The sequence below is a fragment of the Fusarium mangiferae genome (genome assembly GCF_900044065.1).
Source record: "Fusarium mangiferae strain MRC7560 genome assembly, contig: FMAN_scaffold012, whole genome shotgun sequence".
Classification (NCBI taxonomy): Eukaryota; Fungi; Ascomycota; class Sordariomycetes; order Hypocreales; family Nectriaceae; genus Fusarium; species Fusarium mangiferae.
In genome coordinates, this window is record NW_024573932.1 from 1463478 (window position 1) to 1491431 (window position 27954).

The window sequence follows — 27954 nt, forward strand, 5'->3', positions numbered from 1 at the left end:
AGCTTAAAGACGCCATTTATTGCTACGGTCTAGACGTGGCCACAAAAGGGTCAGAGCGGCATGGCACGAATGAGAGACGTGGATGAGCTGAACTTGTCTCAGCCAGCCTACATATCCGCGTGGGGATGTGGCTGGCTGACGACCTCCATAGGAAGCTAGTTGCGGCAGCCCGGCATTCCTCCCGCCAGCCGATCAGCCGATCTATTCGTGGATGAGGGGTCGAGAACTACGCAGATAGCTAGTTTGGGCTGTCTGGTCATAAGCATTGGATATTCAGATGAGAGCTGAACCATGACCATTCCAGAGACGTGACTGGGAAACGAATGAGCTCGGTCTGCGGGACTGAAAATGCATGACTCTTTGGCGAGGGTTCAATCTTGAAGTCAATGAAGCGTCAATTTGGTATCTACATCAGCGTATACGAGCTGACGTGGACTACACGCCTTACCTGATACGTATCATTGTAGCTTTATTAGTATACACACGCCAGTAAAACAAGTATAAGGTAGTTACCTGCTGTGTTATGTTAGAAGAGAATGGCAGCTTGTCGCGTGCCCTCCCCTCGTTGCGGGGTATACGGGGATTCCCTACCCTATCAGACTGGAAGATTATAGACATTGCCACCAAGCCTCTATAAGTATGGCGCTGGATCTAGATTCTTTAATAAGACATGTGCATAGATATTGGCAATAGTCTGTATGTAGTGCGCAAAAAAAAACAGATAAGGGAATCGCTCGTCTTAATATACCGCAAGAGACCTGAAAATTATTAGCTGGATGTGTTGTTTGGGTGTCACAGTTTTAGCAGCGAGTTTGAATCGACAGAAAAAACCTCGCAAGAGGCCTGGGATTCAATGTCTGGCAATTGTGATATTTTTGTTATACTATAACAACTTCCTTCAGCGTAGAAATTCTCCAGGGCATGATAATCTCATTACAGAAGGTAGATAACAGCTTCTAGCAATTTGCAATTTGTGAGATTGGTTAAGTTTAGGGTAGCCAAGTTGCAATCTTAACTCTTACCATTACTTTTTACAGCCAAATCAAAAGGGTAGAGATTATGACACTAGTGGAATTTAGTCTGATTAATACAAATCAGATAAGAGAGTTATTTAAAACCCGAAACCATTTAAGAGTTAGCTCTTAAATCCGCTACTTTCACCTATTGACCTGGCGGTTCAACCTGGCCACCCGTTGTACTTCGGAGCTGAGCACGCCACATCCCCACTATTATGGAGCCTCAACTCCGAACTCCGGGAGTCTTTATACTTGCGTCATGACCTCAAGTGGGTATCCAAGAATATAAAACCAGTGGCTTTGACTTCACTTCCTCAAATATGTCAATAACACATAATATTTATTAATGACGAATTATATATCAAGCATCGTAAACAATGAGTGGAAGAGAATCAACCGCAGCGGCTCCTTTGCCTGAGCCAGAGCCCTATAGCATCTTCGACAAACGCCAAACTGCCTTGATTGTGACAATTGTCTCCATCGCAGCAACATGTAAGTTCCCATCTGATCCTCAAACTCAAACTCTCCTGTTAATAAAATCGTAGTCTCAGGTTTCGCGTCAAATATTTATTTCCCCGCCCTCCCTTCCATCGCCCAAGACCTCGACGTCTCGATTGAATTGATCAATCTCACTGTGACTTCGTATCTCATCTTCCAAGGGCTTGCACCCAGTCTCTGGGGCCCGATATCAGATGTCAAAGGACGTCGGGTCGCATACTTGCTCACCTTCATTGTCTTCTTGGGAGCATGCATCGGACTAGCAGAAGCCAAGAACTACGCGACTGTGGTCGTGCTGAGATGCGTTCAGAGCACTGGTAGTGCTAGTACAATTGCTATAGGATCAGGTGTTATCGGGGATATCACAACCCGAGATAATCGCGGTGGCCTCATGGGAATATTCCAGGCAGGGCTGTTGGTGCCCGTGGCAGTTGGTCCGATTATCGGAGGTGCGCTGGCTGGATCCCTTGGTTGGAGATCCATCTTTTGGTTCTTGACCATCTACAGCGGCGTGTTCCTAATTTTCCTGGTTCTCCTCTTGCCCGAAACGCTGGGGTCTATCGTTGGCAACGGGAGCCGAGAACCCAAGCATGTCATAGCCAAACATCCTCTACGCGTTTATCAGAAAACGACCAAAGTCAAATGGAGTCACGAAGCAGCCTCTCCATCGCCTACGGAGAAGAAACGCATCGATATCACAGGACCCTTCCGCATCCTCATCAGCAAACAGGCGGCTCCCATCATTGTGTTCCTAGCAGTCTATTATGCGGTTTGGCAAATGAGCATTACGGCTATGTCTAGTCTTTTCGAAGATAAATATGGTCTCACAGAAACTGAGATCGGCCTGACATTCATCGCCAACGGCGTGGGATCCATGGTGGGAACACTGATTACCGGCAAGATACTGAACATGGACTACCGCCGTTTCAAAGCTCGGCATAATGCACGCAATGCGAGCATTAACACGGAGGATGATGTTGAAACTGTCAACACGCGAAAGGATCACGAGAATGAGTTCCCACTGGAGACAGCACGCCTTCGTCTCGTCCCCGTCTTTTCCCTCCTTCAATGTGCGTCTATCTTGCTCTTTGGCTGGACCATACAGTATCCCAAACAGGTTCATATTGCCATTCCAATTGTATCAACTTTCATCACGGGTTGGTCTGCCGTTTCCATGCAGTCCGTCATCATGACCTATCTCGTCGATGTCTTTCACGACCGCAGCGCCGCAGCCAGCGCGAGCCTGAACCTCGCCAGATGCCTATTCGCAGCAGGAGGTACGAGTTTTGTTATGCCACTGATCAACTCAATCGGCGTCGGGTTGGCGTTTACAGTCTTTGTTGCAGTGCAGAGTGTTGCATTGGTGAGCTTGGCTGTCCAATGGAAGTTGGGCGCAAAATGGAGACGGGAAGCTGAAGATGCTAGGTCTGAGCCTTAGATTCCTCCGTACAGCGAACGGTATCCGTCGAAATGAAGAAGGTTGCAAGTAAATATACATGTGGCCCTTAGATAAATACATACCCGTTGCTCTTCCTCCCCTCCAAGTATTTACATATGCCATACGGAACCAAATATGCATTTCATCTGCTTTCATCCATAAAGTACCTTTATTCATGATGCTGCTGAAACCATTCTTGGCGTCACTCACTGTCACTCACAGTTTCCATGTCGGGAGGACCCTTTCGTGCAGATGGCCATCTTCGCCGAACAGACATCTGGCGTGCCCGTGCGGACTGGTCCGCCGCACTTGTAGCCCCATCTCGGCGTCCTATAGTTGCTGGTTCGTCCTTTACCTCTTGTGTCGCGAGGTTCGGCCCAAGCGTTCTGCTCTCCTGGTTCTCTGCTGTCGCCCCGGTTTGGATACTTTGATCTGTATTGTTGTTCTCAGAAGAATTGCCGATGGGGCTCTGTCTACGCCCGCTAGAGGTCGGTATATCGTCATCTCCCGCAAGGCTATCTCCGTAAAGATCTTCAGATTCATCGTCAACCTCGTTTACATATCCTGTGCTCAGTTGGTTAGTAAAATAAAAACAGACTTCGGTCAACGACAACTTGCCCGTCGTGTTTTTCCGCATAAACGCCTTGATAACATCCTTGTCTTCAAGGTCTTCGTCCTCGAGATTGAGTTTTCTGAAGTGACAGACGGGGAGCCAGTCCACCTTGTGTGGGATATGCCCAACGAGGCACATGATTGGATAAACCCTGTTATTGGCATATTTGCCATATTCCTTATAGTCCTCAGTCCAGTTATACCCATCAGTAGTTTCATCGAACCTATAGCAAGCAGGGATATCGTCGTTGAGGTTTGACCCCGTAACCGATTGTACATCCATACCATCGCCGGGCCGCGGGAAGAATGGGATGACCAAAAAGGCGTGCAGCCAGTATCCCTTATCGTCGTCACCGAACCAAGCCATGTATATCTCACCAGTCTGGGGAGCCTGGGATAAGTCCTTGACCGAAGCCTTGCGACGTTTGTTCTTCTCCTCCTGCTCTGCCAAGTAACGATCCACAGCCTTGTTATTCAGCTCGAGGTCTCGGTCGGTGCAGGGCAAAACTTGGATCCCAAGCGATCTAAGCGCCTGAGTAGCATTAGGCCTCTTACAAGAGTGTCCCTTGCCTTTCAGGTGACTCATGGCAGATTGGAGCGGGTTTTCTTTGCCAAAATGCTTTTCGTGCTTCTCGCACCCAAAGATATAGTGTAGTCCATGGATCTTGGTAATTCTGTATTTCCACCGAGCTTTACCACCTTGGTACACCTCGTCAAAGGTGGTCGTTCGTTCTGTGACATTTTCACTTGAGGCGCCCTGTCTCTGGCGTTTTGCAGGCCGAGAGGAGGAGGGATTGTCGTGTCTCTGATTTGACCGATCTGTCCGAATAGTCGGTTCAATTTCCACTTGCTGATCAATATCTGTCGAAAAACCTCTTGACGGGGCTGCACTGTCTGTACGCGATGGGGTTAATCTGGGCTCGATCGTGTTCCGAATAGTGCTGGACTGGGGAAGGGTTCCTGGCGATTCGGTGTTCTCAAGGGTTGCTCGGTTGTTGGTGAACCCTGAAAGTTGACCGTAGTTGGGATCTGGAGTTTGGATAAGATTTCCCGACGTATTAGAGGACTGGTGGGTTGTTTGATCGGTGCCAGTATTAGAAGAAGCACGAGTAGCCAGCTTCCGGTAGCCCTCTTTGGCTAGCCTGGTGTCGAAGAGGTCTAGTTGCTCCTTACACTTCGCCTCGGCTTCCTTGTGTTGCATTTCTATCTCCTCGAGGCGATCTCCGTATCGGACCAGTTCTCTACACAAAGCCCTTTTCCGCGCTGGGTCCTGTTCACGACGGTGTCGTTCCTCTGCAGCATCGTAATCCGCCTGAGCACGCGAGATATCTCCTAGTGGTTCCACGTCATTGAGTGACGATGTCAAGTCCTCAATGAGTTTCAGAGCAGCGGCGTGTCTTACCGCGAGAGAGTCTGCCATGTTGATCGCCCTTGAAAACTAACTTGGTGTATTTGTGGCGGGTCCCTGCCAGTAAGATCAAGATAAATATATGTCCATCCAGACAGTAAAGAAACGATGTTTCTAAATAGTGAGAGGGTAAAAAATGAAGTTGAGGAAATGGCAAGAGATTTGACTCGCAGCCTGATCCATGTCTTATCCAATCAAGATGTTGTTGACAAGGGTCCCTCCCGTGCGCCGTCTAACAGGTCAAATAGCCAATGATGATCCGACTTTCAACCCATCTAGCCGGGTATCTGCGCCTGTGGCTTGTTTACCCGGTGACGGACAGTTGGCAGTTACTGTAACACACAGTAGATAGTAAACGGAAGGAAAATGGAGCGGATGTGAGCGCTACACGCTGCCGTTTGCTTCCGTCGCGGATCTTATCGACGAAATGCTCAAACCCCGTCATATCAAGCGCCCAGTGGTGGAAGCCTCTAAAATGCTTACAATCGCGTGCTGCGGCACGTATGGCAACGTTTTGGATTTAGATTCCCTGTTTGCTCATCATGTCGTCGTCAATAACGGCCAACACCAGTCAATCTCAGCCACCGGGTCAATGCATATTTTAGCGTAGATAGGGCTTTACAACAGTTACACTATGCACTGACAACTGGACAGGCATTGTCCATAATTGTCTCTTTTGTTGTGGATCTTTCTGCAATAACCAACGGATCTGCTTAGCAGTTAACGACCAACGTTTCGCTGAGACTGAAAGTTTGATTCCATTGGACCGGATCGTTATGGTGCATCCGCGGGGGAGACGTCCTCATCCGTTTGCTTACACGGCTCATAGTCGATGGTAAATATAAAAGGTTGCACAACCAAATTTCTTGCGCGGCGACGGAGGTCTTTCTGAGTTTGGTAATCTTGACCGCTGTTTCTAATGTTTGGAGAGACCGTGCAAGCTTCGATATGTTGTTTACACACAATTGGCGGGTTGCCCAAGACGTTTGGACTAAGATGATTGGTCTGATGGTATTCCGTTCACACAACCGTCTCAATCTGATCGATGCAAATGTCACATCCAAAAACATAAATCATTGCGTAATCTGCACCTGTAATTCCTCAGGTCAGTGGCCTTGCTCTTGCGACAAACGCTGCGGCCAGCTAATTGCACCAGATGGGTAGAGAAGATGAGGTGTCAGATGCGATTGAATCGGGTACGTTGAGTTGAATTGGTTGAGACGCGGCTGATTTATTTTTGGTACTTGCTTCAGCTGAGGGAAATCATGCTAAGATCCCATACGTCAGAGTGATCTGGGCCATAGATTTCCCGACAAATGCCCTACAAGCCAACTCTGCTCCTCAGGCTAGTGAACCTGCTCTTGCGATAAATGCCCCATAATTTCACTGCTCCGCAGGTTAGTTGCCCCTGTCACATAGCGGGGTCAGACGCTAGCCATCCACTATAACCTAATTGCTCTGTCGCTAAAAGTCATGATCAGCAATATTGCTCCTCCGAATTGTGTTTCGGATGGATAACACCGGATCTTTCTCTTTCTATTCCATTCGGCTTCGTACCGTTATCCTACATCTGTAAATAGTCAACGACTCTGCCTCTTCACCTACCCATCTCCACATTTGGCTGTTGATGCTCAGACCAGACGCTGTACCAAATGTCTGCGTTGATGCTAGCCAATGTCCTGCCCTTTTAGCTCCCAAGGCAGTGGGAGGTCATCGCGGGGACAGCCGTTTTGTCGTCTCTGGAGCAGGTGCCATCAAAACCACCATTCCTCCACCACATGAGCGAATTTGCGTAGTACGGATGATTCGCCGCAAGTGTGATTTCAAAGCCCTATTACTGGCCGTTTTGGTAGACCTGCTCGAACTCGATAGTTCTATCGCCCGTAAGATGCTCTGGAGTTATATCTAACCGAATGCGTCTCGCTGCACATGATCCGGGGAAGTACTGGTGGACATACAGAGCCTATTAGAAGAAGCCTGTGGCCCCAAGGCTGAAAACCAAACACTTCAGTATCGCAAAGCGGGGTAAGGCATTATCTCACTCCTTCAAATCACAGATATGCGCAGAAAAGAATATGCCTTGTCAGAGGAAGTGGTCTGCGTTGTCATTTATGTCCTTGGAAATCCCCGTAAAACACCCAACTCTCGTTCTACATAGTAGTAAATAAGCAGCTCTTATTGACCTAACCCACTGAACCAGCCTCGAACTTCATATATTGTATAGCAAGGTGGAAGAGCCAATAAGAAGAGTATCTAACCAGGTATATCACAATGTCATCTCGCTCTACATCTCGAAAGGAGCCGATCTGCGCATCGGAGATCTTCCCAAGCGTGGATAATCAAGCTCTTGAAGTACCCCAAGGCATACAGAAATTAACATACCAGAGTCTCACAAGCTCTACTAGCTTCCGCCTGCTTCAGATTCTATCAGATGGAGGCCAAGATATTCTTCGCTGCAAGATGTTTGATGCCGATCTCGCTGCGCAAGAACCACCCCGATACATTGCATTATCCTATACATGGCACGAAGAGAGTCTGCACAAGACTTTCCGGCCTGTGTTGATTAACGATAAATATCTCAACGTCAGCCTGAATCTCTGGAACTTCCTCCAAAATTACCGCGAAACAGCCGGCGAGCGCATCATCTGGATAGATCAGATATGCATCAACCAAGAGGACAAGGATGAGTGCGTTCAGCAGATAGGGCAGATGTGTGAGATCTACCAGCGTGCCTCTATGGATATCTTTTGGATTGGCGAACCCGGGGAGAATGCAGAGGCAGTTTTGGATCTCTTATCATCCTTGAATCGCCTGGAGACGTATCTCCTTGAGTCTGAAGGTTCTCGCCCTGGGATAAGCGCTCTCCTAAACCCCATATTTATGAGGGCAGTCGGCCTACCAGAGCATGATAACCCGATATGGGGGTCTCTCATGCAGTTCATCTCACGAACAGCTTTCCAGCGAGCCTGGATAATCCAGGAAGTCTCAGTCTCACGAAAGACAGCTATATTCTGCGGACTGTTGATGCTACCATTCGATGTTGTTGGGAGAGCCGCGACTTTCCTCGTTGAGAGCTCATGGATCAAAGTCTTTCACCAGATGTATAATGTCTCTGGTGCAGCAGGTTTTATCACGGGTATGATGAACTGTCGTGTGCGTCATCAGGAAGGAGAGCGTCAGAGCTTGGATCTTTTGCTGGCGTCGACTCGGCGGTTTAAAGCTACGAAGCCAGTGGATAAAATATTCGCACTGATCAATCTAGCAGAGAGCGGGAGAAGAGAAGTGCTACCACTGGCACTTAGACCAGACTATCGAAAGTCTGTTGTCGAAGTCTTTCGAGATGTCACTCTTCATCTCATCCGCCAGGGCTCCCTTGACATCCTTTCTGGTGTCGAAGATGTGAAGTTTCGGCAGATTCCTGAGCTTCCAAGTTGGGTACCGGACTACAGCGTACATCAGGTTGCCTCTATTCTCTGTATGCCACCGCGACCTGGATGGTTGACCTTGTATACCGCTGCGACAGGACGAGAAGTCAGTGTTCAGCATTCGCCTGCGGATCCGAACATCCTGACGTTTTCAGCGTACAAAGTTGATACGATATCTAAGATAGGTTCAATAGCAGAGGAGTCCATCTATCTCACACTGGAGAAGTGGGCGAGTATGGTCGATTTCAGTGCCGCATACCCAATCGTCAATGGAAAGACCTGTTCTATGATTGACGCCTTTTGGCGCACTCTAATCGGGAACATCGGCCTGGGAACAAACCATTACCCAGTCAGTGAAGATTGGGTTCGCAAGTTTGCTGCGTTTGCTTTGCAAGCTCGGGAGGAACTCCAGCAAAACATTTCGAGTTCCTTTGATGTTCTGAAGGCAGCTGGGGAGAGTCCGAGTTTTACACCAGGTATCGACTCGATTCTTCGCCTATTAAAGGATCAATATCACGGGAATGATGATTTGGATCAAGATGGTGGTCTCTACGAAAGTACTATGCACCATGTGTCTTGGTACAGAAGACTATTTCTTACGAATGAAGGGTACTTTGGTCTCGCGCATCCGTCCTCTGAACCAGGCGACGAAGTGGTTCTTCTTTCTGGCGGGCGCGTACCTTTCGTGGTAAGGAGAGTGATTGCGGAAAGACGAGAGTGTTACTCGGTCGTTGGGGAAGCATATGTGCATGGAATCATGGATGGGGAACTCTTAGGTGCGACAGATGGAAAGTGGGAAGACTTACATTTCAAGTAACGAGAAACATCGCTCTAAGAATTCAATGCTCTTACCTATTTCTGTTGAGCGCACTACTCAGCCTCATTGTGTAATATCAGCACTACCGTAGAGAGTGGCGGTGTGCACCTGCACAAGCGCTACGAGTCACTCTCTGTCACTACTAATTGCAATCGGGAATAATTCTTGGCTGCTTATTACCTGACCGCCATGTTTACATAATCGCGTCGAGGCCATTTAGCAAATGCAACTTCGACCTTTAGAAATTCCAACAGCACGCGCTGCCAAACTGTCTGTCGCCACTCTTCTACTTTTTTATCAGAGTCGTTGGAGGTCAGATAACAATGGAATGCCGAACACTGGATATCTGGGACCAAATAGCACCAAGAGCATATATACGCCTATGGTATTGTATACCTTACCGAATATCCACGAACTTCGATTGCCTCGAGCAACATCTCAAGGCAGCCTTATCAGAATTATCGAAAAAGTTTCCGGATTTGAAGGGCAGATTATTTCTCCTAGCGGACCCACCCGGCCATCTGGCCATTAGTACGAGTGGTGTAAACGATATTCCTTTCAAGTTCGAACAGAGGGCTTCGTTCAGATGGACGTACAGTCAGCTCAAGAGTCAAGGCTTTCCAGCCAAAGCATTCGTCGATACATCTTTCGATCTAAGCTATCGACTCGAAGAAGGGGGAGAGGGTATTCCGGCTTTTGAAGTACATGTCCGTCTTATAAATGGGGGATTGCTTCTTGGCATCTACGGCCACCATTCTATCTTTGATGCTGGCCGTATGGATATCGTCGTTAGGTGCTTTGCCGAACTTACCAAGGTTACGAAAAAGACGTCGGATACTACAGTTTTAGCCCGTTTGAGTTGCGAAGCGCCTGCAGCTGCCCCCAGCCCGCCAGTTGCAGACTTGAACGAGCTACTTTCTCATTACCCTGAGTATCGACTCCTTCCATCTCCTCTCGGCCCAACGCAGTTTCGCGCTCTGGAAAAAGACACAGTACCAGAGAACACGGGCTGTATCTTTGTGGTTCGGGTGAAGACTATTCGTGATCTCAAGGACAAACTCGCATACACACGACCCAGCGACACGAAACACCAGCCTTCAACATTTACATGTCTCGCTGCCCTTACATGGGCTCATGCCACCAAAGCCCGTATAGACAGCTTGTCATCCGAGACGACTCTTGCCGAAGATGCACGACTTATGGTTTCTGTCGATTGGCGCCGACGTATATCCACCGATGCCATTGGCCCCCGTTCTGGCAACGCCATAGCTCTTCCGATTGCCTCTATTAACAAGTCAACTATTTCAGCCGCATGCAGTGAGGATCAGGGAATTGCCTACTCTAGCCTAGCAACTATGGCACGTGCCATCGATGAGACTATTCTCAGCGTCAACGACGACTTCGTGGCTTCTCGCACTGCTCTGTTTCGCAGGGTCCCAGACCCGCGGTTCATAGGGCTTGACTTTGACCTGAGTGATCCACTGGACTTTTACCTCAATACTTGGCGGCACTTTGGTACTCGGACTCACTGGGACCTACCGGGTTTTGACAAACAAGATGTTGCGATGGGCGTCGCTCCAGATGCTGTGCGTAGAGCACAAGCGGGCTTTGGAACTGGCTCCGGACTGGTGTTACCAGAAACAGATAGCACCAAATTTGAGGTGCTGATCACACTGGACGTTGAAGCAATGAAGCACCTGAGTAATAGCCCCAGCTGGCAGCGCTGGGCTGAGACACCAAGGCTTTAGATAATAGCTGGGTACTTGCACTTGTTCAATATCATTACGCCTTTTCGAAGTTGATGTTTTAAGTACATATCCACTTCGAAAGCCCGGTTTAACAATCTTGGTAACTGTCTAATCTACACCTGCGGCCTTTCTCTACTGGGTTCTTCTAGGCCACTACGTAGCCTCCTCCAGGATTCCCTCTCAGAGTAAAAGCCAATCTCGTAGCGTCTCCCTATTCACCCCCTTCTTATCTCGAGACAAGCTTTAGTATCTAGTCGAGTCTCCGTCCCGGTACGAAAAAGCTCAGGCCCTGGTTCTCCATCTGCAAGTCTGAAGTCATACTTCGCCAATAGTTCTATGAGTATCATCTTGATTTCACATATGGCAAAGAACCTTCCAGGGCATGCATGCTTTCCATGGTTGAAGATCAGATAGTCAGGGCCTGTAGTGGCTGCCTGGTGTTGCGACTCCTGTCCCTTGACAGATCGGAGATTCGAGTACCGGAACCCGTCGAATATGAGAGGGGACGGGTTCGTGAAGTCAGAGCTAAAGCTAGGCGAGAATGTTGGTGTTTCTTCTGACATGCTATTGTATAGTCAGTACAGGGATAGAAGGCCAAAGAAAGAGCAAGGAAGTACTGAATTGCGTGGGCGGGGAATGCTATGGAAGTCCCTTTCTGTAACTTGATACCGTTTGATAGCGTCATTGACTTCATGACACGTCTACTTGGGGTAACTGAACCCTTCAGTTAGTATCTCATGTATTAACTTGGATGTGTGTTTGAGACCTACCAAAAGATGAAGGGCACCAGCGCTGGACCTCTCTAATGAAGCTATCCAATTTATGGAGCCTAGAAAGAGCCTCTTTGTTGACGCATATGTCCACTGCACCGGCATCAGGTCCAAACACGTCGTGTATCTCGGCCCTCAGCGGTTCGATGTATTCCGGCCGCTTAACAAGCTCCCATACTACTTTGGTGAGGGCCATGGCTACCAAGGTAACAAGATCAGAAAAGTAAAACGAATATTGCGGTTTCAATACTTACTAGTAGTGTGGATTGCAGCGAACGAGACCAGCATTTGATCAAGCCCGACCTGCTCTGGGGTTCTAAGCTCCTCAGGTAAGTGCCGAAGAAGCCATGAGATAAAAGTCCCTCGCTCTTTTGTCTGATCCGCCAGTGGGGCATCTGCTCTATGTTGGTTTTCGTCTTCTTGCAAAACGTGCGAGATCAAAGGAGCCATTATCTCTGCTGCGAAGCGAAGATGTCTTCGCACCGATCGGACGCTGGGTAAAAATGGGCCAATAATTGGTCTCAGCACAGGACTCCACGTATGAAGCTGATCGCGAATTGAAACACAATGAACAGTATAGCCTATGGATGCCTGTAGCCAGCCTTGATCGCGACAAAGGGGCAGACCAACAAACGCTCTGCCACTTAAAAGCGCCACGGTCCTGAGCATCATCTCGTACAACGATACAGACGTCCAATTGCTTGTTCTAGGCCACTGTTGAGAAGCATATGCCAACTCATCCTGCAATTCCAGTATAATACTGGGCATATTTCGAGTTAAGTCCTGACGAATAGTGGCGGGAATCTCAGGTCTGACGGTGGTGATGTGGGTGTACTTGCCCTGAAACTTGTCTTCATGCTCCGCAATGACGGAAATATATTCATTTGGCATGTTGTGTATTTCATGAAAGACGGACATTGGTAGGATGAGCAGTGGTGGGCGTGATCCAGCCAAGACGAAGGGCGAGTGACGGTACTGCATGAATTAGAGACAAGCAAAAACATAACTCACATGACTTACCTGCTGCATTCCCTCAATGAGGTTCTCCTCTAGCGATTGTGCGTGAGGATCGCCTACTACGGGATATGGCAAGATCCGTTCCCTCGGAGACTGCTTGTAGAGCCACCATAAGAATGCTAACAGTCCTGTAGCGCCACAGAGGGCGGCGAACGCCACGGCGATACGCAAAACCCGTGAGCCAGTGAGCTCCAGAGGCTCAATCAACGTGACAAAATTACTCATCATAGTTCAGAGAAATTTCAGGATCGTATAGATGAATCTTCAAAGGGTGAATGGTTAGTAACGGAACAATATTGTTTACCTATCGGAGATATCTAGCATAAATGACAAAGGTAATTCTAGATCCTTACCAGCTGTATTCAGGCGTCACCAGTCCGCGCTAAGAGGTCCCAGAAGTTCCATGCATCGGTATTCACATTCAGCCGCTGTGATGGCACGGAGATAGGGTAGTAACCCCGAAACAGAACGTAGGCGCCAGGTGTGCATGTAGTGGCCTTGGGAAGAAGGATATCACGATATGCAACGTGACATTGTTCTACGGATTGTTCTCTGGTCTTCCGATTGTCACCATACGTCATGCATTAGGGGACACGTCTTGAATACGAGATCCTACACCACTGACGCAGACGGTGACGAAGCTTTGATTAGTACAGTGGCACAAGATGGTCAAATTGAGTTGCCTGACTTGCTGAAAAGAGAATTTCCCGCCGAATGTTGAAGTTCTTTGCCCGGGAGAGATTCCTGTATTCAATGCTCCATGTCACACAGACCAAGCTTTGATGGACTTCCAGTCTTGTGAGCACTTAAGACTAGGCTCAGGTAGCTAAATGAGACTCCATTCACGCACTTAATCAAACTATGTGACCTCAAATAAGCCAGAGAACAGTACACAGCAAAATTACCAGCTCCATAGTATTCCCTCACTTCATGCTGCTCGAAAGGTCCTTGATCACGTAAAGCTGATCATACAAGTCTGTGACATCACAGAACAGTTTTACAATCTTGAGCTTCCTCAACTCCTTAGAACCAGCACGATCACCTGCATCATCCCGAGACTGTCTTTCCAGAGCCTCTAGAGCACTATCAAGACAGCCTTGCTCATGCGTAGCTATCTGTGAGAGTCTCTCCTTCCTTTCGTCGAGACTCTGCGGCGTTCCTTTACATACCGCGAACTCTGGGAAATGCACCGAGTTCACATTGCGCTCAGTGTTATCGCGAGCTATGGACCCAAAGTCGTTGTACATACGACACATGTTTGTAGCGTGACGCATGACAGAGGAAATGAGATACTTCTGAGTGACGGAGGGAAATGCGTCTTTGCCTTGGAGCAGATTCGCTGACATTAGGCAGTTGGAGAAAGCGAATGAGTACGCGCAGGCGACGTGACTGCCTCCTGTACTGTTGACCCATTGGAAGTACGACTGCTCTGGGGAAGAGAAAACGTCGCCAGAGGCCTGCTTGGAGAGGCGGCTGTTGTCCTCTATCTGAGTTACATGGGCGTGCATGAACGTTCTGAATTCTTGGCGAAGAGTGTCTTGATCGCAAGAGCTCGAATTCAGAACATCTTTGTGGTTGAGCACGCTATTGGTGAAGCGAGTGAGAGTATCCTCAACTTGTCCAATGTTGGGTGACTCGTGCTGATGACCATTTCCAATGTGCGCCGTACCATTGGTCCTGGCCAGGTTTTCACTTGCGTTGTCTATGATCTTGTCGATGGTCTGGCGAAGCAGAGAGACATCACCGAACACCGGCCCAGCGACAGCTTCCATATACTCATCGGTCTGATAGCCCAGGAGCGATAGGTACATCATGTCGTAAAGCCATCTGTTAGATGCAAAGACCCGCCTTCTGTTGTTGCATCCGATCCAAGTGAAAGGAATAATGCACAGATATTTGTCCTCGTCGATGCTGATATTATCCCTCGGATAAATCTCAACACGCTGGGCTTGTAGAAGGGGCACGAAGAACGAAGACTCAATGATCGACGCCCTGAGTTCCCACTCATCCAGCTGCGAGAACAAAGCAGTCTTCCGCACGAGCATCATGTACCTCTCCAGATCAGATGATGGAACTGCCGAGGTGGTGCTATAGCCAATGGTAGCGGCGGACACCTCTAGGCTTGCTGACTGAAGCGCAGCTAGCTTGTAGGCTTCAGCAACAAAACCAACCTCATATGCCGTCTTTGACGTCCAAGTGAGGTCCTGAGAATGAAGGCTGCAGGACTTGAGCCACGAAAGGCCACGGTCGACGCAACTATGTAGCTTGTCCAACATGTGAGTGAAGAAGCATACATGGCGTGCCTGTACAAGAGCTAGAATGGCATAGCATGTTTGCTCGCGATATCCTCTCCAAGATCCGTCGTCATCTTGGGTGAGGACGATACGTAGTACAGCCTGGAAGACTGACAGGCCGATCTTGCACTTGAAGCTATCGTCAAAGAGACCAGAAAGCTCGCCACCATCAATGAGATGAAATACCTCGGTGAAAGCTTCCACCAGAAGCATGGTTGGGTATAGATGACTCAAATTCTAGAATAGTTAGCGAGTGATTCTACTAGTTGGGAAGCAGAACTTACCCATTTATCTTTGACGCAATGGTCGCTGTCCCACCACCATCGGCAAATGAACAACGTGGTATTCAGGATTTGTGGGTAGTATTGCGATAGATTGGGCTGCTTCAGGAGACTCAGCAGCACATGGAGGTTGGAAGTCAAGCTGGGATCACGTTCAGATCCGAACGTGGTGAAGTGATCTTTTCCTTCAAAGACCTTGATCATGATATCTGGGCTGACAGGTTGATTGGTAAGGCTCAATGCCAGAAGAGCCTTTGCCGTGTCATCAACATCAGCAGTATGGGGTGCTGTACTGTAGTTAGTCTCCATGGTACGATAATGAAATTGGGGCATTCTAACCAAAGCCAATTACTCCATTCTCGTCCCTCAACGCTTCGACAAGTATATTTGACAAGCCGCGCAAGCCATCACCCTCGATTTGTTTCAAAGTGAAGCCACCCTTCAGGAGTGTCGCTAGGATCTATAACCAAACTTAGCAGAAAAGGGTGAAAAGCACTAGAGCACTCACCCAGCTGCACTCAAAATGTGTTGTTGGAAAGGTCCCCGAAATACCACCATCTCCATGACCAGCACCATTTCTCATGACATGTCTGAGATAATCTTCAGCCTCATCATCCCACTTGGTTGCACCAATCAGGTAGGCGGCTGTAGAAGAAGGTGAAGCCATCATAGAGCCACGGTAAAGAAGGTGAGAAACACGATCAAAGTCAATCTTTCCAAGAAAGGCTTCGAGTGAGTGTAATACTGACGATGGCTTGCCGTACACTTTCTCCATGTCAAAGTGCCTGAGCTTCTCCTCATGCATCCTCTTCAATATATCTTTACAAGGAAACTCAAAAGATGACATGCCGAGCTCTTTTTCAAGCGTGGAAAGCAAAGCTGGTACAACGAGCTCGACACCAATGTGGTTACTCTCTTCAACATCACTCCAGACGGCTAGCTGTCGCTTCAGAGAAGCAACTCCCTGCTCGATCCTGAGATCCATCTCGTCTGGCGAGACGTCCAGTATCTGCAGTGGCTCTCGTACATGAGATACGAGCGCAAGCACAGCCGAAGCAGTGTCCAGAATGCCGGCAGTCTGGGTCGTTGGGAGGATACCCCAACTACCATCAGTAGCCTGAGTCTTTAGGAGGTAGTGAAAGCACTCGGGAAACAGCCAATGTTTGACATTGTCTGTCGTTTTGGGTATCATGGCCACCCAAGCAGTGTCATATACCTGACAGCTGGTGGAACATATGCCATAGTAGCTATGATGGCTCTTGAAGGCGCGGTCCAGTAGCGACTTCGCTGCTGAGACCAAGTCATTTTCTGTCTTGGCGTCTTTGGGGGCACCGTTCTCGATTTTGCCACTTGTATAGGTTAGAATATGCATTAGCTAAAGTTGTGTTTCAAACGTACGGCATCTTGTGTAAGTATTTCAGATCTACTGTAGTGATAAGCCTTAGTGTATGTTGATGAGAGAAGAAAGTAATTGTTCTGTATGTTTTGCGGGATATCATCGTTGTGTCTGAGGCGGCTTTACTTTAATCGAGGAAACAAGACCAAGCAGAAAAACATGGGTATGCCTATTCTCCCCATGGACACGGCAGAGCCGGGTAAGCTCCATCTTCCCCCCATTGGGATGTAGATTGGGTTTGCAGATTGGAAATAGATTCCCGGCGCTCAGACACGTCAAATCTGGTATGTTGCAACCACCAGGTGTATATCAATGACCATACCCCTGGGGTGACGACAACTCTGCTAGGTGTAGCTCTAAGTCACCCCCCTGTTGACTGGAAGAGTATCTATGCATATGCATGCCGAAGGACCTTGATACAGTGGTGAGTAAACAGACAACAACAGAATCTCGTTCTAATCAAGGTAGTGGTTACGGGCGCTTCTGCAGGTCTGCGTATCCGGAGTTAAGAACAAATCCGGGTTCGTGAACAAACTTGACATGGTGCAGCTAATGCGCCGAGAATATGCACGTACGTCTTGGGGGAGAGTCTAGCACGCAGTTCTGAGACATGATGACGCGGGATAGATTAGCCATGGAGGACAAAGGAACCGCACGATTGTTTGCATCGGATATCTCTATCTCACCTCGACTTGAATCGATCAGACAAATATTCACGTCACTCTTCGCTCTTGTATCCCTCCTCGCAGTTGACTCCCTTTCATCTCACACTACACACGTATACATCTCAAATACTATCATGGCTGAGCAGCAGATTTCCAACCTTCTTTCAATGTTTGACGCTTTTCATGCAAACCAGAAGTTGGAGATTACGGTTCAGGTAACGGATTCCTTCCATTACAGAGACACTCCTCCAGACTCTTCCTCTTCAGAAGGCGGTTCCTTATCTCGCTATGATGAGCGACGAGTCTCCCTTCCTCTCTCTCACAATGCAGCCTCGCCGGATATAGTGTCCCAGCTATGCTTCTCAACCGCTATGAGCTCGGACTCCAACCACAGGTGGAAGTCACAGCGCCTTAAGGTAAGTCTACGTCGCCCTCACCCCTTCATAGTGACTTGCTTAGATATCCAGGTTGCTGATTCTCCCTACAACTACATCCTGACTCTTCCCTCTAAGGGTATCCGTGGGGCTTTCATTGACTCGTTGAATGTCTGGCTTGATGTCCCGGATAGTAAGACCTCGGTGATCAAAGAGGTGATTGGCATGCTCCATAACTCGTCCCTTATGTGGGTATCCCAATCTGCTCTTTCTGGAGACCGACTGACATTCCAGAATCGATGATTTTCAAGACAACTCCCCACTTCGGCGGGGCAAGCCATCTACACATACTGTATTCGGTCCAGCCCAAGCAATCAACACAGCAACGTATGTCATCGTCAAGGCTATCGAGAAAATACAGGAGATCGTCAGTCAAGATGCTTTGGCAGATGTGACCGGTACCATAACCACGATCTTCCAGGGTCAGGCAATGGACCTGTGGTGGACTGCTAATACCATTGTTCCGTCTATCCAAGAATATCTTCTGATGGTCAATGACAGTAAGATTCCCCTGTTTATTGTGATGGGACATAGACTAACTTGCGTTACTGCAGAGACTGGTGCCCTGTTCAGGTTATCCCTTGAACTACTAGCGCTGAACTCTGAAGCGTCTATCAGTGACAGCACACTTGAGTCTCTCAGTAGCGTTGTTTCACTGCTCGGGCAGTATTTCCAGATCAGAGATGATTACATGAATCTCATTGACAACAAGGTTTGTTCCCCACAGCCCACTTCTCTTCCTCGGGTACTAGTAAAGGAGATCCACCCCTCGGCACTTTCACCCATTCTCCACTATGTCCCAGACCCTTTGCTAAGCATTCACAGTATACTGATCAGAAAGGATTCTGTGAGGACCTGGATGAGGGGAAATACTCGTTGACTCTGATGCACGCTCTGCAAAGTGACTCTAGTGGTCTTCTCACAAACATCTTATCGATGAGGCGAATCCAGGGAAAGCTTACGGCACAGCAAAAGATGCTGGTGTTGGAAGTGATGAAAGTTAACGGTAGCTTAGACTGGACGAGTGCACTGCTTGGCATGCTGCACACAAGAGTTCTAGCCGAGATTGGAAGCCTGGAAGTTGGCATGAATAGGGACAACCCTGTACTGAAGGCCCTGGTGGAGCGTCTGAAGCTGGAAACTTAGACTGTGCATATTTACAATTAGGCCTCCTTGATTTATTTCATTTTGCCATAAAGAAGCATAATTTGGAATTTATCTCATGGCGTGCAACTGCTAAATGGGACAATATGCTCGGTTTCTGCAGCTTCTTTCAGTACCCACAAACAAACGTACGATTGCTTATTAGCCGAGATGCGTGAAACGGACTGATTATTAATTACCTAAATTATCTAATAACAGATTCCAGATGTACCTCGGCCTCTATCGACGCGCTAGGCTTGCCTTGTAGACCTAAACCGCGGTGATAGGGATATGCAGTGGTCTGATCAAAGATCACATGTTTTGCAAAGGATTCGCAATCTTCGTTACCCCGGCGAAAGACTAGCAGAATTGGTGTTGGAAGCCGGCACATCAAGTGCCGGACTTATTCTGGCACTCGTTTACAAAGCGGGTCAGGGTCTAGACTCTAGAATCAAGTATTGCAGGTTTGACAGTTGGCTGCAACTCTGCCGTACAACGTCAACATGCAGTTGTATTCGGAAACGGCAGCGGATGTGATAGAGATGCAGAACATCCCGTCTCATGAGGTTACAAATTTGAATGCTACCTGGAGTGAGTGAGTGTGTGTGTGTGTGTGTGTGTGCCGCTCCCTGTTCAGCGCGTGGCTGAATTAGCGCTTTACACCCGGTTCCGCGAGCGAACATGCCCGAGCACGAATCATACTGGAGGGGGCGTTGGGTAGTTGGAGTAGCCGGAGTAATTATGAGGACGGGGTTGTGGATCCGAGGGGGCAATGGCATACGTAAATCAAGCCAGGGGACTTTGCAATAGTAGCCCTTTTGTTATACCGAAAGTCGACGGAATGAAAGTCGCACATCGAAAGTGCATGGTTTGTGTAATTGTAAGGTTATGATAGGAACCAACAATGTAAGCACTGAATTATTAAACTACATACGGACTTGAGGATCTCGGCAATATGACTTCAGTTTAGTAGCTAGAGTAACATACAGCAAGTCACAGTGCTTCCTCGAATCAAATTGCTTCCAAATCCAACTCAACCGACTCCCGGCGCTTGATCAATATATCCGTGACTGGGCTAGACTTGGCAATCATCCCCCTTGTATCAGGCTTAGTCTCTGTGTCAGGGCACAACTTCCAATCATACTTGACCAAGATGTGGCAAAGCGCTACTTTGATCTCATTTGCAGCAAAGAAGCGCCCCGGGCAGGAGTGTTGGCCATGGCCGAAGCCCATATGGTTTGAGCCAGTTGATACGAGCTGTGCCCCATGGTCTTTACCGGCTTCAGAGCGCATGTCGTAGAAACGGTAGGGGTTGTAGACATCGGGGTTTTCGTAGATCTTGGGATCATCGAGGCGTCTGTTGTCGACGTTGAGGCGTGTCCCCTTTTTGAGGGCTAGTCAAAGGGTTAGTCAGAAATGCCGGTGGGATGGAGGATTGACTGACTCAGACCGCTGGAGAGCGTGATGTCTTCGGTTACGTAGCGACGCATGGTAACTGTATTACGACTGTCAGTGGTAGTTGGAGGAATGAGGGAAAGAAGTTCGTACCTATGCTACCAGGCTTCATACGCTGAGATTCCTTGATGGCACTGTCAAGGAGTTTCATCTTGAAAAGCGTTGTCTTCTTCCATCCCTCTTCACGCAGAAGTTGAACAACTTCCTGTCTAAGAGGCTCGATATACTCTGGGTGACGACCAAGGTCAATCATCGTTTGCTGGAGGAGGTCATACGTGGTATGAATGGCCAGAAGGGAGAGCGTAAGCTGGAAGATCACCGGGTCAAACGAGGCCCCTGTGCCTGCAGCTTCTGCCTCCTGTTCCGACCAGTCAATGGCGTCGTGGAACACAGGCAGAGGCTGGCCAGCCGCGAGTGCAGCTCGTCGAAGCTCACGACGGCGCTCAATCAGGGGCGTAATGATACCGATTGCATCCTTGCGCTCCTGACGAAGCTTTCTGCACTCGGGGAGGAACCAATGGGCGAGAGGACGGATCGATCGAGGAAACATTCGGAGGTTGGTGGACGCAGTGTAGAAGTTGGTGGTGTATGTCTTTGTGATCTTCAGCCAAGCTTCGTTGCGGCATAGTTGGTCGCCGAGGTAGATTCTGGATGAGATGCGGGCGATGATGTCTAGAATTGCTGGCTTGAGGCGTATCGCTCGCCATTCTGTGTTCGTGGTGGGTTAGCGAAAGCTCTTGGCTGATGTGCATCAGAAAGTGACTTACCTGTTGTCTCCCCAAAGTTGAGCGACACTGCGAGGGTCGACTCTTTAGACAGAGGTTCTATGACAGCGGCTTCTAGTTGTCAGTGTGTGGTCCTCACCCGCTAGAGATGAAAGGTCTCACAAAGATGCTTGGTCAACTGCTTTCGGGCAACCTTCTGTATGAGCTGGTCTTCACGACCGACCAGGGCAACAGTCTCGAATCCAGGTATTCCAGCATGATTATCCTGTGGCACGAGATTTCATCTTCAGCGCTCCAGAAATCCAAGGTGTTGTTGGGGGTACTTACCTGCATCGCCGCCTTGGAGAAGCTCAATCTAGGGTCATTTCGAATCTCATCTGCAAAGTCCGGAGGGAGAATGAGAACCTCACCCCAGTCCGTAATCAAGCGAAATGGCTCATTAGGGAACAAGCTCCTCGCTTTGGCGAGAATCTCTCTGCTAAGCCTGACGAAACTCCTCTGTGGACAAAGTCAGTTTCCGCTTGGTTGTCTCGTCAATAGATGGTCAGACCCTGGTTTTACCGGTGCCGAACAGTGAGTCGGGCGGGTTCGCAAGTGGCACCACTGAACCCTTGCGCAATTCTAGCCAAGAGAAGCGGATTGCCCATGGGACTAAAGTGAAGACGAATATGGCGATGTAGAAGGGCAAAAGTTGGCTACCAGCATAGTTGGTGATCATATTGAGGATGCTCATTTTGTTTGTGGTTGAAGAGGATGGTCAAGAAACGGAATCAAGCTTGATAGTCTGTGAGAGGAGGTTGTAATCTTAGCAAAAGACTGGGAGAAATGGATGGGCATCAAGAGGACCCTCAAGAGGAACACTGACGAGGGAAATCGACCACCGACTGCATGGAGTGACGTATAGCACGTCGGACATATGGCTCGAGACGCTATGACCTTCTCTGTATGCTTTGGAATCATGATTCGGACTTAAGAGAGACACGAAAGACACGCATTCAGCTTGCAACAACTGCCCTTCCTCAGATACAAACGGGTCAGGAGCAGAACCCGATGTGCCACGTATCAGACGATGGTGACACACAGACGTGCCGAAAACCAGGCGATTTCCAAGCTCGATCAAGACACATCAACGAACTCCTGCAGCCAGTTTTCAACAAGGACTAGGCCGCCAAATGACCATGCAGGTTGAAGTGCACTAGCCCCTGGTGTGCCAAACACAGCCTCCCAAGCTTGCTTGATAGAACTCGCTAGGAACAAATATCCGGAGAAACTTTAATTGTGGTGGAGACGCAGCGTCGATTTCCGCAACGGGGGGTAGAATGGCGGTGTTATGCCCGATTGAGGGTACATGATCTAAAACCTCGAGTCTTTGTCCCGTCGGTTGCTTTCCTTCGTAGCTGCATATTAGAAGACATGCACAACTCCGAAAAAGGAATTGGGTCTGAGAACAGGGGGAGCTGAAACAGGGAACTGAACAGGGTCATAGACGAATCAACGGTGTCGGGTGACAATTGTGCTAATTTGTAATTCTCGATATATCCAGGTTGAGACTAGCAGATGCGCCGTGTCAAAACGGGAATGAGTTCCAATATACAAAAGAGGAGTGCAGTATATGGTCGACACTTGTGCTTGGCCTATCGCTGTGCTCCCGTATATGCATACCACCCTCCCTCCATCTGGAGATATAAGGTTTGGGCTAAATGCAGCGTAGGCAAGGTTGCACTGGATGCAACATATTCCGCACAGTTCTTCTCGCCTACCAGTATGAAGCTGATAAGCGATTATGACGTATTAAGATATCAATTAGTGAAATATACCGAGACAGATAAAACCTGCACAATTGGCGCGCTTAATAGACTATCGTTGCTATTCCGCTCATATGCATTTGGCACTTACAGTTCTGAACAGGCGTCAATTACACCCAACGATTAAGGCCTTGATCTTGATACGAGGAAGCCAATGGCCTGTTTCGTTTGGCCGGTCATGTATGCACGGACTCTAGAAGCGCTATGCTGCCGGCCCATCCCAGGGTCACATAGACCTGTCACAGAATGATCGCCGCCTTCCGTCGCTTAAGAGGATCTAGACCGACACAGCACTCTAATTAGACAGGGTAGCGGCTGCATAAGTCACCCTAGACAGGGTCATTGGAGGAGACTTGCCGTCACAGCCATTGAATCCGATAATGTGTCAAATGCGTTCATTCATAGGTAGCTAAGTACAATTTGAACCCCCGCTCTTAGATCCTAGGCAACAGTGAGGGCAATGAGTATTTTGCCCGTGTGTGTTTTTTTGGTGTTCTTTACCTTTGTGGCCTTGAGGCTGAAGCCTCTTTTTGACCCCTCAACCCTATCACAGAACCCCCACTCATTCCAGCCCCGGCAATCAAATCACAACCTCCTCCTTTCTTCGGCGGACAGATAACTTTGCAGTTGGGCTGGCGTTCATGTTGAGGCCATACTTCCTCGGTTCCATGCTCGACCCCTCAACCGGCTTAAAGTCATACTTGAGCAGGATATGAGACAGTGCAATCTTGATCTCCTCAGACGCAAAGAACCGGCCGGGACAGGCATGAAGCCCGTACCCGAAACCCATGTGATCCGGAGTGGCACTCACAAGCTGTGCTTTGCTCTCCTTGCCCGGCTCGCGCCGCATGTTGTAGAAGCGGTATCCATCGAACTTCAGGGGATCCTTGTAGTGCTCTGGATCCCAGTGCTGGTGGGCTGATACAAGCGTGAGTTTGTTCTTGGGGAGGATGACGCCATCGGATAGCTTGACGTTGTGGGTTGTGAATCGGCGCATGCTTGCTAGTACTGTCTGTTAGTGCGTGCTAGCAGCCCAACTTAGGGCCTGGGTACGTACCAATGGCTATGGGCTTCAGCCGTTGACTCTCTTTCAAGACGCTGTCCATGAGCTTCAGATTGTACAGCGAGTTCTTTGACCATCCCTGTTTTCCCAACACAGAAATGATCTCCTCGCGTAAAGGCTCAACAAGCTCCGGGTTCTGCGCAATGTCAAACATGACCTGCGTGAAGAAATCAGTAGTACTATGCAAAGCAGCCACGGAGAGCGAGAGCTGGGCACAAGCAGGGTCATACGCAGCGCCCTTCTCGCGCGCAAGGTCATCCAGCCACTCAACTGCATCGTTGTAGGTGACTTTCTCCCCAGTTCTCTCCGCTTCAGCCTTCTCTGCGCGTCTCCGCTCAAGAAGCGGGTTGATCAGATCCCTTGCTTCTTGGACGAGCGCTCGAGACTGTGTGCAGTGCGGCATAAACCACTGGACTACGGGCCGGAGCCACGCTGGCCAGAGACGCAGTTCTTCTACTGCTCTGAAGGCGATGACGGCGTAGGTAGATGTGATTCGAAGCCACTGGGGGTTTCGACACATTTCCTTGCCGAGGAATACTCGAGAGGTGATGCGGGCCATGAGTTTCATGTTTGCGTCTTTGGCGGTAATATCGTGCCATTCTGCGAGACTGATTTAGTCCTTGGCTCGCTTACAAGCAACGCATGGATCATACCTGGACTGTCTGTGTACACATCTTTCAACACCAAGGCACACTCTTCAGAGACTGCTCCCGTCACTAGAGTCAACTGATGAGTCAATTGATGTCGCGCGACGAGCTTCATGATGTGGCTCTCGTTGGTACCCTCCCTGAAACCCTCAAAGCCCGGAAGGTGAGCATAAAACCACTATTCCCAACTGTCAGCTACTTTCCCCAATCATGAATTATGAGCTCCCCACCTTGAACGCTGCCATTGTGAAGCTAAGCTTTTCATTATTGCGAACCTCGTAGGCATATTTTGGCGGCAGGATGTGCAGCTCGCCAACATCACCCATGATGCGAAATGGCTTGTCAGGGCTCATCTCAAGGCCCTTTTCTAGGAGCTGCCGAGCCCCAAAGGTAAAGTCCCTCTTGGCGCGGACGTTGGAGAGTTCGCCAAACTTTCTACCGTTGACCATGATCAATGGCTGAGGTTTAAGCCATTGAATGCATAACAGAACGGCACAAGTTCCCAAGATGAGACATGATAATATGAGTGGTTTCTCACTAATTGACTTCAGGACGCTATGAGAGTGGTCCTTGTAGAACTCAAAGTAGTAAGAAGAAGAATGGTTCGTCATTTTGTGACAACAATAGAATGCAAAAGATGTTAAGACTGGTGATAAGTGTATGTTCAACAGCAGAGGGTTATTATTAAGGTCTAGGGGACTACTATACGGAGTCTATAAACTGTATATGAATCGTTGCTGAATCCACCTCGCCCTTCCGCCTTGGCACCATTGTTCTCGAGGACAAAGCACAGGCCTGCGTGCCGCATACCGGAATAGTATTCCCAAGATCTAAGAGATACTCCGTGTGTCTCGATCACCAACTCCACGATCTAGGCCCTTTTCAAATGCCGTGTCTTGGCGTTATCGGGGGTCGGCGCTAACGTATCGGACTCGCACAGACGGCCGATGCAGCTACCGTGACATTCATGCATACACCTTCCTGTGATAGCTCCCTGGGGACTTATCAATCATAGGATCATGAGCAACGGACGCCGGATGTCTCAGCCTAGTGAAGCCTCAAAGGCGAGGGTGTATAGGCACCAAGGAACATTCTTGCGCTTGAGCAGGGGGGTAAAGTTTTGTTGGGAACTTTTGGAGGCCTGTGGAGAAACATGATACGCGTGGGAAGTGGCAGCGGTTCTGATGGTCCGAAACGCCTGAATTGCGCGGTTTGTTCAAAGGGGATATTCATACCGATGCACATCTGTGAAATGGTTGTTGACGATTGCTATTTGTGGCTGCGTGCGCAAAGACCTTTTGCAACCAATCGATTACTTCTTCAAGGAAACTATCCTGCGCAAGGTTATCTATGACGGTCAGGAGAGGAGACCAAGACTTGGTCGAGTGTCAATGAGTCGAAGTCATAGCAATAGAGTAAACTCATAGCCCACAATCTTTCCCATTGACTCTAGTCAACTTCCTTCACAACTTCTGTTGCATCCCATTTATCCTCAACATAACACGATGAATAAGTCTTACAGCATGAACAATACCAGCCATGAGACGCTGTTCCAGCAGCTCGTCTTGGGTCTTGACAAGATACCACTGATGGACGTTCACTGGTTGGTCTACGTGGCTTCTGGCGCTTGGTTATGCTCTTATGTCATCCATGTCCTATCGTCCTCCTCTACAGTCAAAGTGCCTGTTGTAGGATACCGCAGCGCCTTTGAGCCTACATGGCTTCTCCGTTTGCGCTTTGTCTTGGAAGGGGGATCTATCATCAGCCAAGGCTACAACAAAGTAAGCGATCCCTCCTACAGCCACGTAACCATGTCTCATCTATGGTATAGTTCAAAGACACCATCTTTCAGGTGCGAAAGCTTGGTACCGACATCATCATCATCCCCCCAAATTACATTGATGAAGTGAGAAAGCTGTCCCAAGACAAGACTCGCTCGGTAGAGCCCTTCATCAATGACTTTGCGGGACAGTATACACGGGGCATGGTGTTTCTACAAAGTGATTTGCAGAACCGTGTTATTCAGCAGCGGTTGACGCCAAAACTCGTGGCATTGACAAAGGTGATGAAGGAGGAACTTGACTATGCATTAATAAAAGAGATGCCTGACATGAAAGGTGAGGTTTTCTCGGTCCTTTAAACTGGATCAATAAATGCTGATGATTCTCAGATGAGGAATGGATTGAAGTTGACATTTCGTCAATCATGGTCAGGCTCATATCACGCATCTCAGCCAGAGTGTTCCTCGGTCCAGAGCACTGTCGCAACCAAGAATGGTTGACGACCACAGCAGAGTATAGTGAGAGCCTGTTCATAACCGGCTTTATTCTCCGAGTTGTGCCCCATATACTAAGACCATTCGTAGCTCCGTTGCTACCCTCTTACAGAACACTACTTCGCAACGTCTCATCAGGTCGAAGAGTTATTGGAGACATTGTTCGCTCCCAGCAAGGTGATGGCAACGAGGATATCCTGTCATGGATGAGGGATGCTGCGACAGGGGAGGAGAAACAGATTGACAACATTGCCCAGCGGATGCTTATCCTGAGTCTCGCGTCTATTCACACCACCGCAATGACGATGACTCATGCTATGTATGACTTGTGTGCTCACCCTGAGTATATCGAGCCTCTTAGAGATGAGGTCAAAGGCGTCGTTGGCGCTAGTGGTTGGGACAAGACGGCGTTGAATCGACTTCACAAACTCGACAGTTTTCTCAAAGAGTCCCAACGTTTCAACCCCGTGTTTCTCTGTAGGTCCTTTCTCCATCTTGAGCTCTTCTGGCACCTGACTGAAACCTTCAGTAACGTTCAATCGCATCTACCACCAACCCATGACACTCTCAGACGGCACCAAACTCCCGTCAGGCACTCGCATTGCGGTTCCCTCTCACGCGATGCTTCAGGACTCAGCACATGTCCCAGGCCCGGCCCCAGCAACCGAGTTTGATGGATTTAGATACTCAAAGATCCGCTCAGACTCAAACTATGCACAGAAATATCTCTTCTCCATGACTGATTCCAGTAACATGGCGTTTGGGTACGGGAAGTATGCTTGCCCGGGGCGGTTCTATGCATCTAATGAGATGAAACTGACTTTGGCGATCCTCCTATTACAATTTGAGTTCAAGCTGCCAGATGGGAAAGGAAGACCGCGGAATATCACTATTGATAGTGACATGATACCCGATCCGAGAGCCAGGCTGTGCGTCAGGAAGCGGTCACTGAGAGATGAATGATAAACAGTATCATAGATATGATTGAGATACTTTGCGTTTCCTAGTTTGTGATTCCAAAT

At 48.7% G+C, this 27954-nt stretch overlaps 10 protein-coding genes across 10 annotated transcripts; 5 read left to right on the forward strand and 5 right to left on the reverse strand.

Annotated features, from left to right (window-relative positions):
* Window positions 1-1393: 1393 nt before the first annotated feature.
* Window positions 1394-2952, forward strand: FMAN_08245 (uncharacterized protein; the record flags this gene model as incomplete). The annotated part of the gene is made up of 2 exons (XM_041821697.1): window positions 1394-1508; window positions 1562-2952. The coding sequence occupies 2 exons, from the start codon at window positions 1394-1396 to the stop codon at window positions 2950-2952; spliced, it is 1506 nt and encodes a 501-aa protein (XP_041687452.1).
* Window positions 2953-3154: 202 nt separating this feature from the next.
* On the reverse strand, window positions 3155-4984 carry FMAN_08246 (uncharacterized protein; the record flags this gene model as incomplete). The annotated part of the gene is made up of 2 exons (XM_041821698.1): window positions 3155-3516; window positions 3571-4984. 2 exons carry the CDS (start codon window positions 4982-4984, stop codon window positions 3155-3157), a joined length of 1776 nt encoding a protein of 591 aa, XP_041687453.1.
* Window positions 4985-7243: 2259 nt separating this feature from the next.
* On the forward strand, window positions 7244-9214 carry FMAN_08247 (uncharacterized protein; the record flags this gene model as incomplete). Its single annotated transcript, XM_041821699.1, has 1 exon — window positions 7244-9214. One exon carries the CDS (start codon window positions 7244-7246, stop codon window positions 9212-9214), a length of 1971 nt encoding a protein of 656 aa, XP_041687454.1.
* Window positions 9215-9537: 323 nt separating this feature from the next.
* Window positions 9538-10962, forward strand: FMAN_08248 (uncharacterized protein; the record flags this gene model as incomplete). Its single annotated transcript, XM_041821701.1, has 1 exon — window positions 9538-10962. The coding sequence occupies one exon, from the start codon at window positions 9538-9540 to the stop codon at window positions 10960-10962; it is 1425 nt and encodes a 474-aa protein (XP_041687455.1).
* A 215-nt stretch (window positions 10963-11177) lies between these two features.
* Window positions 11178-12974, reverse strand: FMAN_08249 (gibberellin cluster-C13-oxidase; the record flags this gene model as incomplete). The annotated part of the gene is made up of 5 exons (XM_041821702.1): window positions 11178-11526; window positions 11580-11676; window positions 11733-11930; window positions 11987-12707; window positions 12753-12974. The coding sequence occupies 5 exons, from the start codon at window positions 12972-12974 to the stop codon at window positions 11178-11180; spliced, it is 1587 nt and encodes a 528-aa protein (XP_041687456.1).
* Window positions 12975-13672: 698 nt separating this feature from the next.
* FMAN_08250 (gibberellin cluster-kaurensynthase) lies at window positions 13673-16727 on the reverse strand (the record flags this gene model as incomplete). The annotated part of the gene is made up of 5 exons (XM_041821703.1): window positions 13673-15280; window positions 15328-15611; window positions 15664-15784; window positions 15833-16673; window positions 16723-16727. 5 exons carry the CDS (start codon window positions 16725-16727, stop codon window positions 13673-13675), a joined length of 2859 nt encoding a protein of 952 aa, XP_041687457.1.
* An 825-nt stretch (window positions 16728-17552) lies between these two features.
* Window positions 17553-18965, forward strand: FMAN_08251 (gibberellin cluster-GGPP-synthase; the record flags this gene model as incomplete). Its single annotated transcript, XM_041821704.1, has 5 exons — window positions 17553-17801; window positions 17853-18007; window positions 18054-18319; window positions 18374-18531; window positions 18645-18965. The coding sequence occupies 5 exons, from the start codon at window positions 17553-17555 to the stop codon at window positions 18963-18965; spliced, it is 1149 nt and encodes a 382-aa protein (XP_041687458.1).
* A 1008-nt stretch (window positions 18966-19973) lies between these two features.
* Window positions 19974-21875, reverse strand: FMAN_08252 (gibberellin cluster-C20-oxidase; the record flags this gene model as incomplete). The annotated part of the gene is made up of 7 exons (XM_041821705.1): window positions 19974-20356; window positions 20407-20457; window positions 20511-21125; window positions 21185-21253; window positions 21305-21407; window positions 21470-21640; window positions 21693-21875. 7 exons carry the CDS (start codon window positions 21873-21875, stop codon window positions 19974-19976), a joined length of 1575 nt encoding a protein of 524 aa, XP_041687459.1.
* A 1652-nt stretch (window positions 21876-23527) lies between these two features.
* FMAN_08253 (gibberellin cluster-GA14-synthase) lies at window positions 23528-25268 on the reverse strand (the record flags this gene model as incomplete). Its single annotated transcript, XM_041821706.1, has 4 exons — window positions 23528-23949; window positions 24005-24610; window positions 24664-24835; window positions 24888-25268. 4 exons carry the CDS (start codon window positions 25266-25268, stop codon window positions 23528-23530), a joined length of 1581 nt encoding a protein of 526 aa, XP_041687460.1.
* An 894-nt stretch (window positions 25269-26162) lies between these two features.
* FMAN_08254 (Ent-kaurene oxidase) lies at window positions 26163-27895 on the forward strand (the record flags this gene model as incomplete). The annotated part of the gene is made up of 4 exons (XM_041821707.1): window positions 26163-26438; window positions 26489-26774; window positions 26828-27409; window positions 27462-27895. The coding sequence occupies 4 exons, from the start codon at window positions 26163-26165 to the stop codon at window positions 27893-27895; spliced, it is 1578 nt and encodes a 525-aa protein (XP_041687461.1).
* Between the last annotated feature and the right edge of the window lie 59 nt (window positions 27896-27954).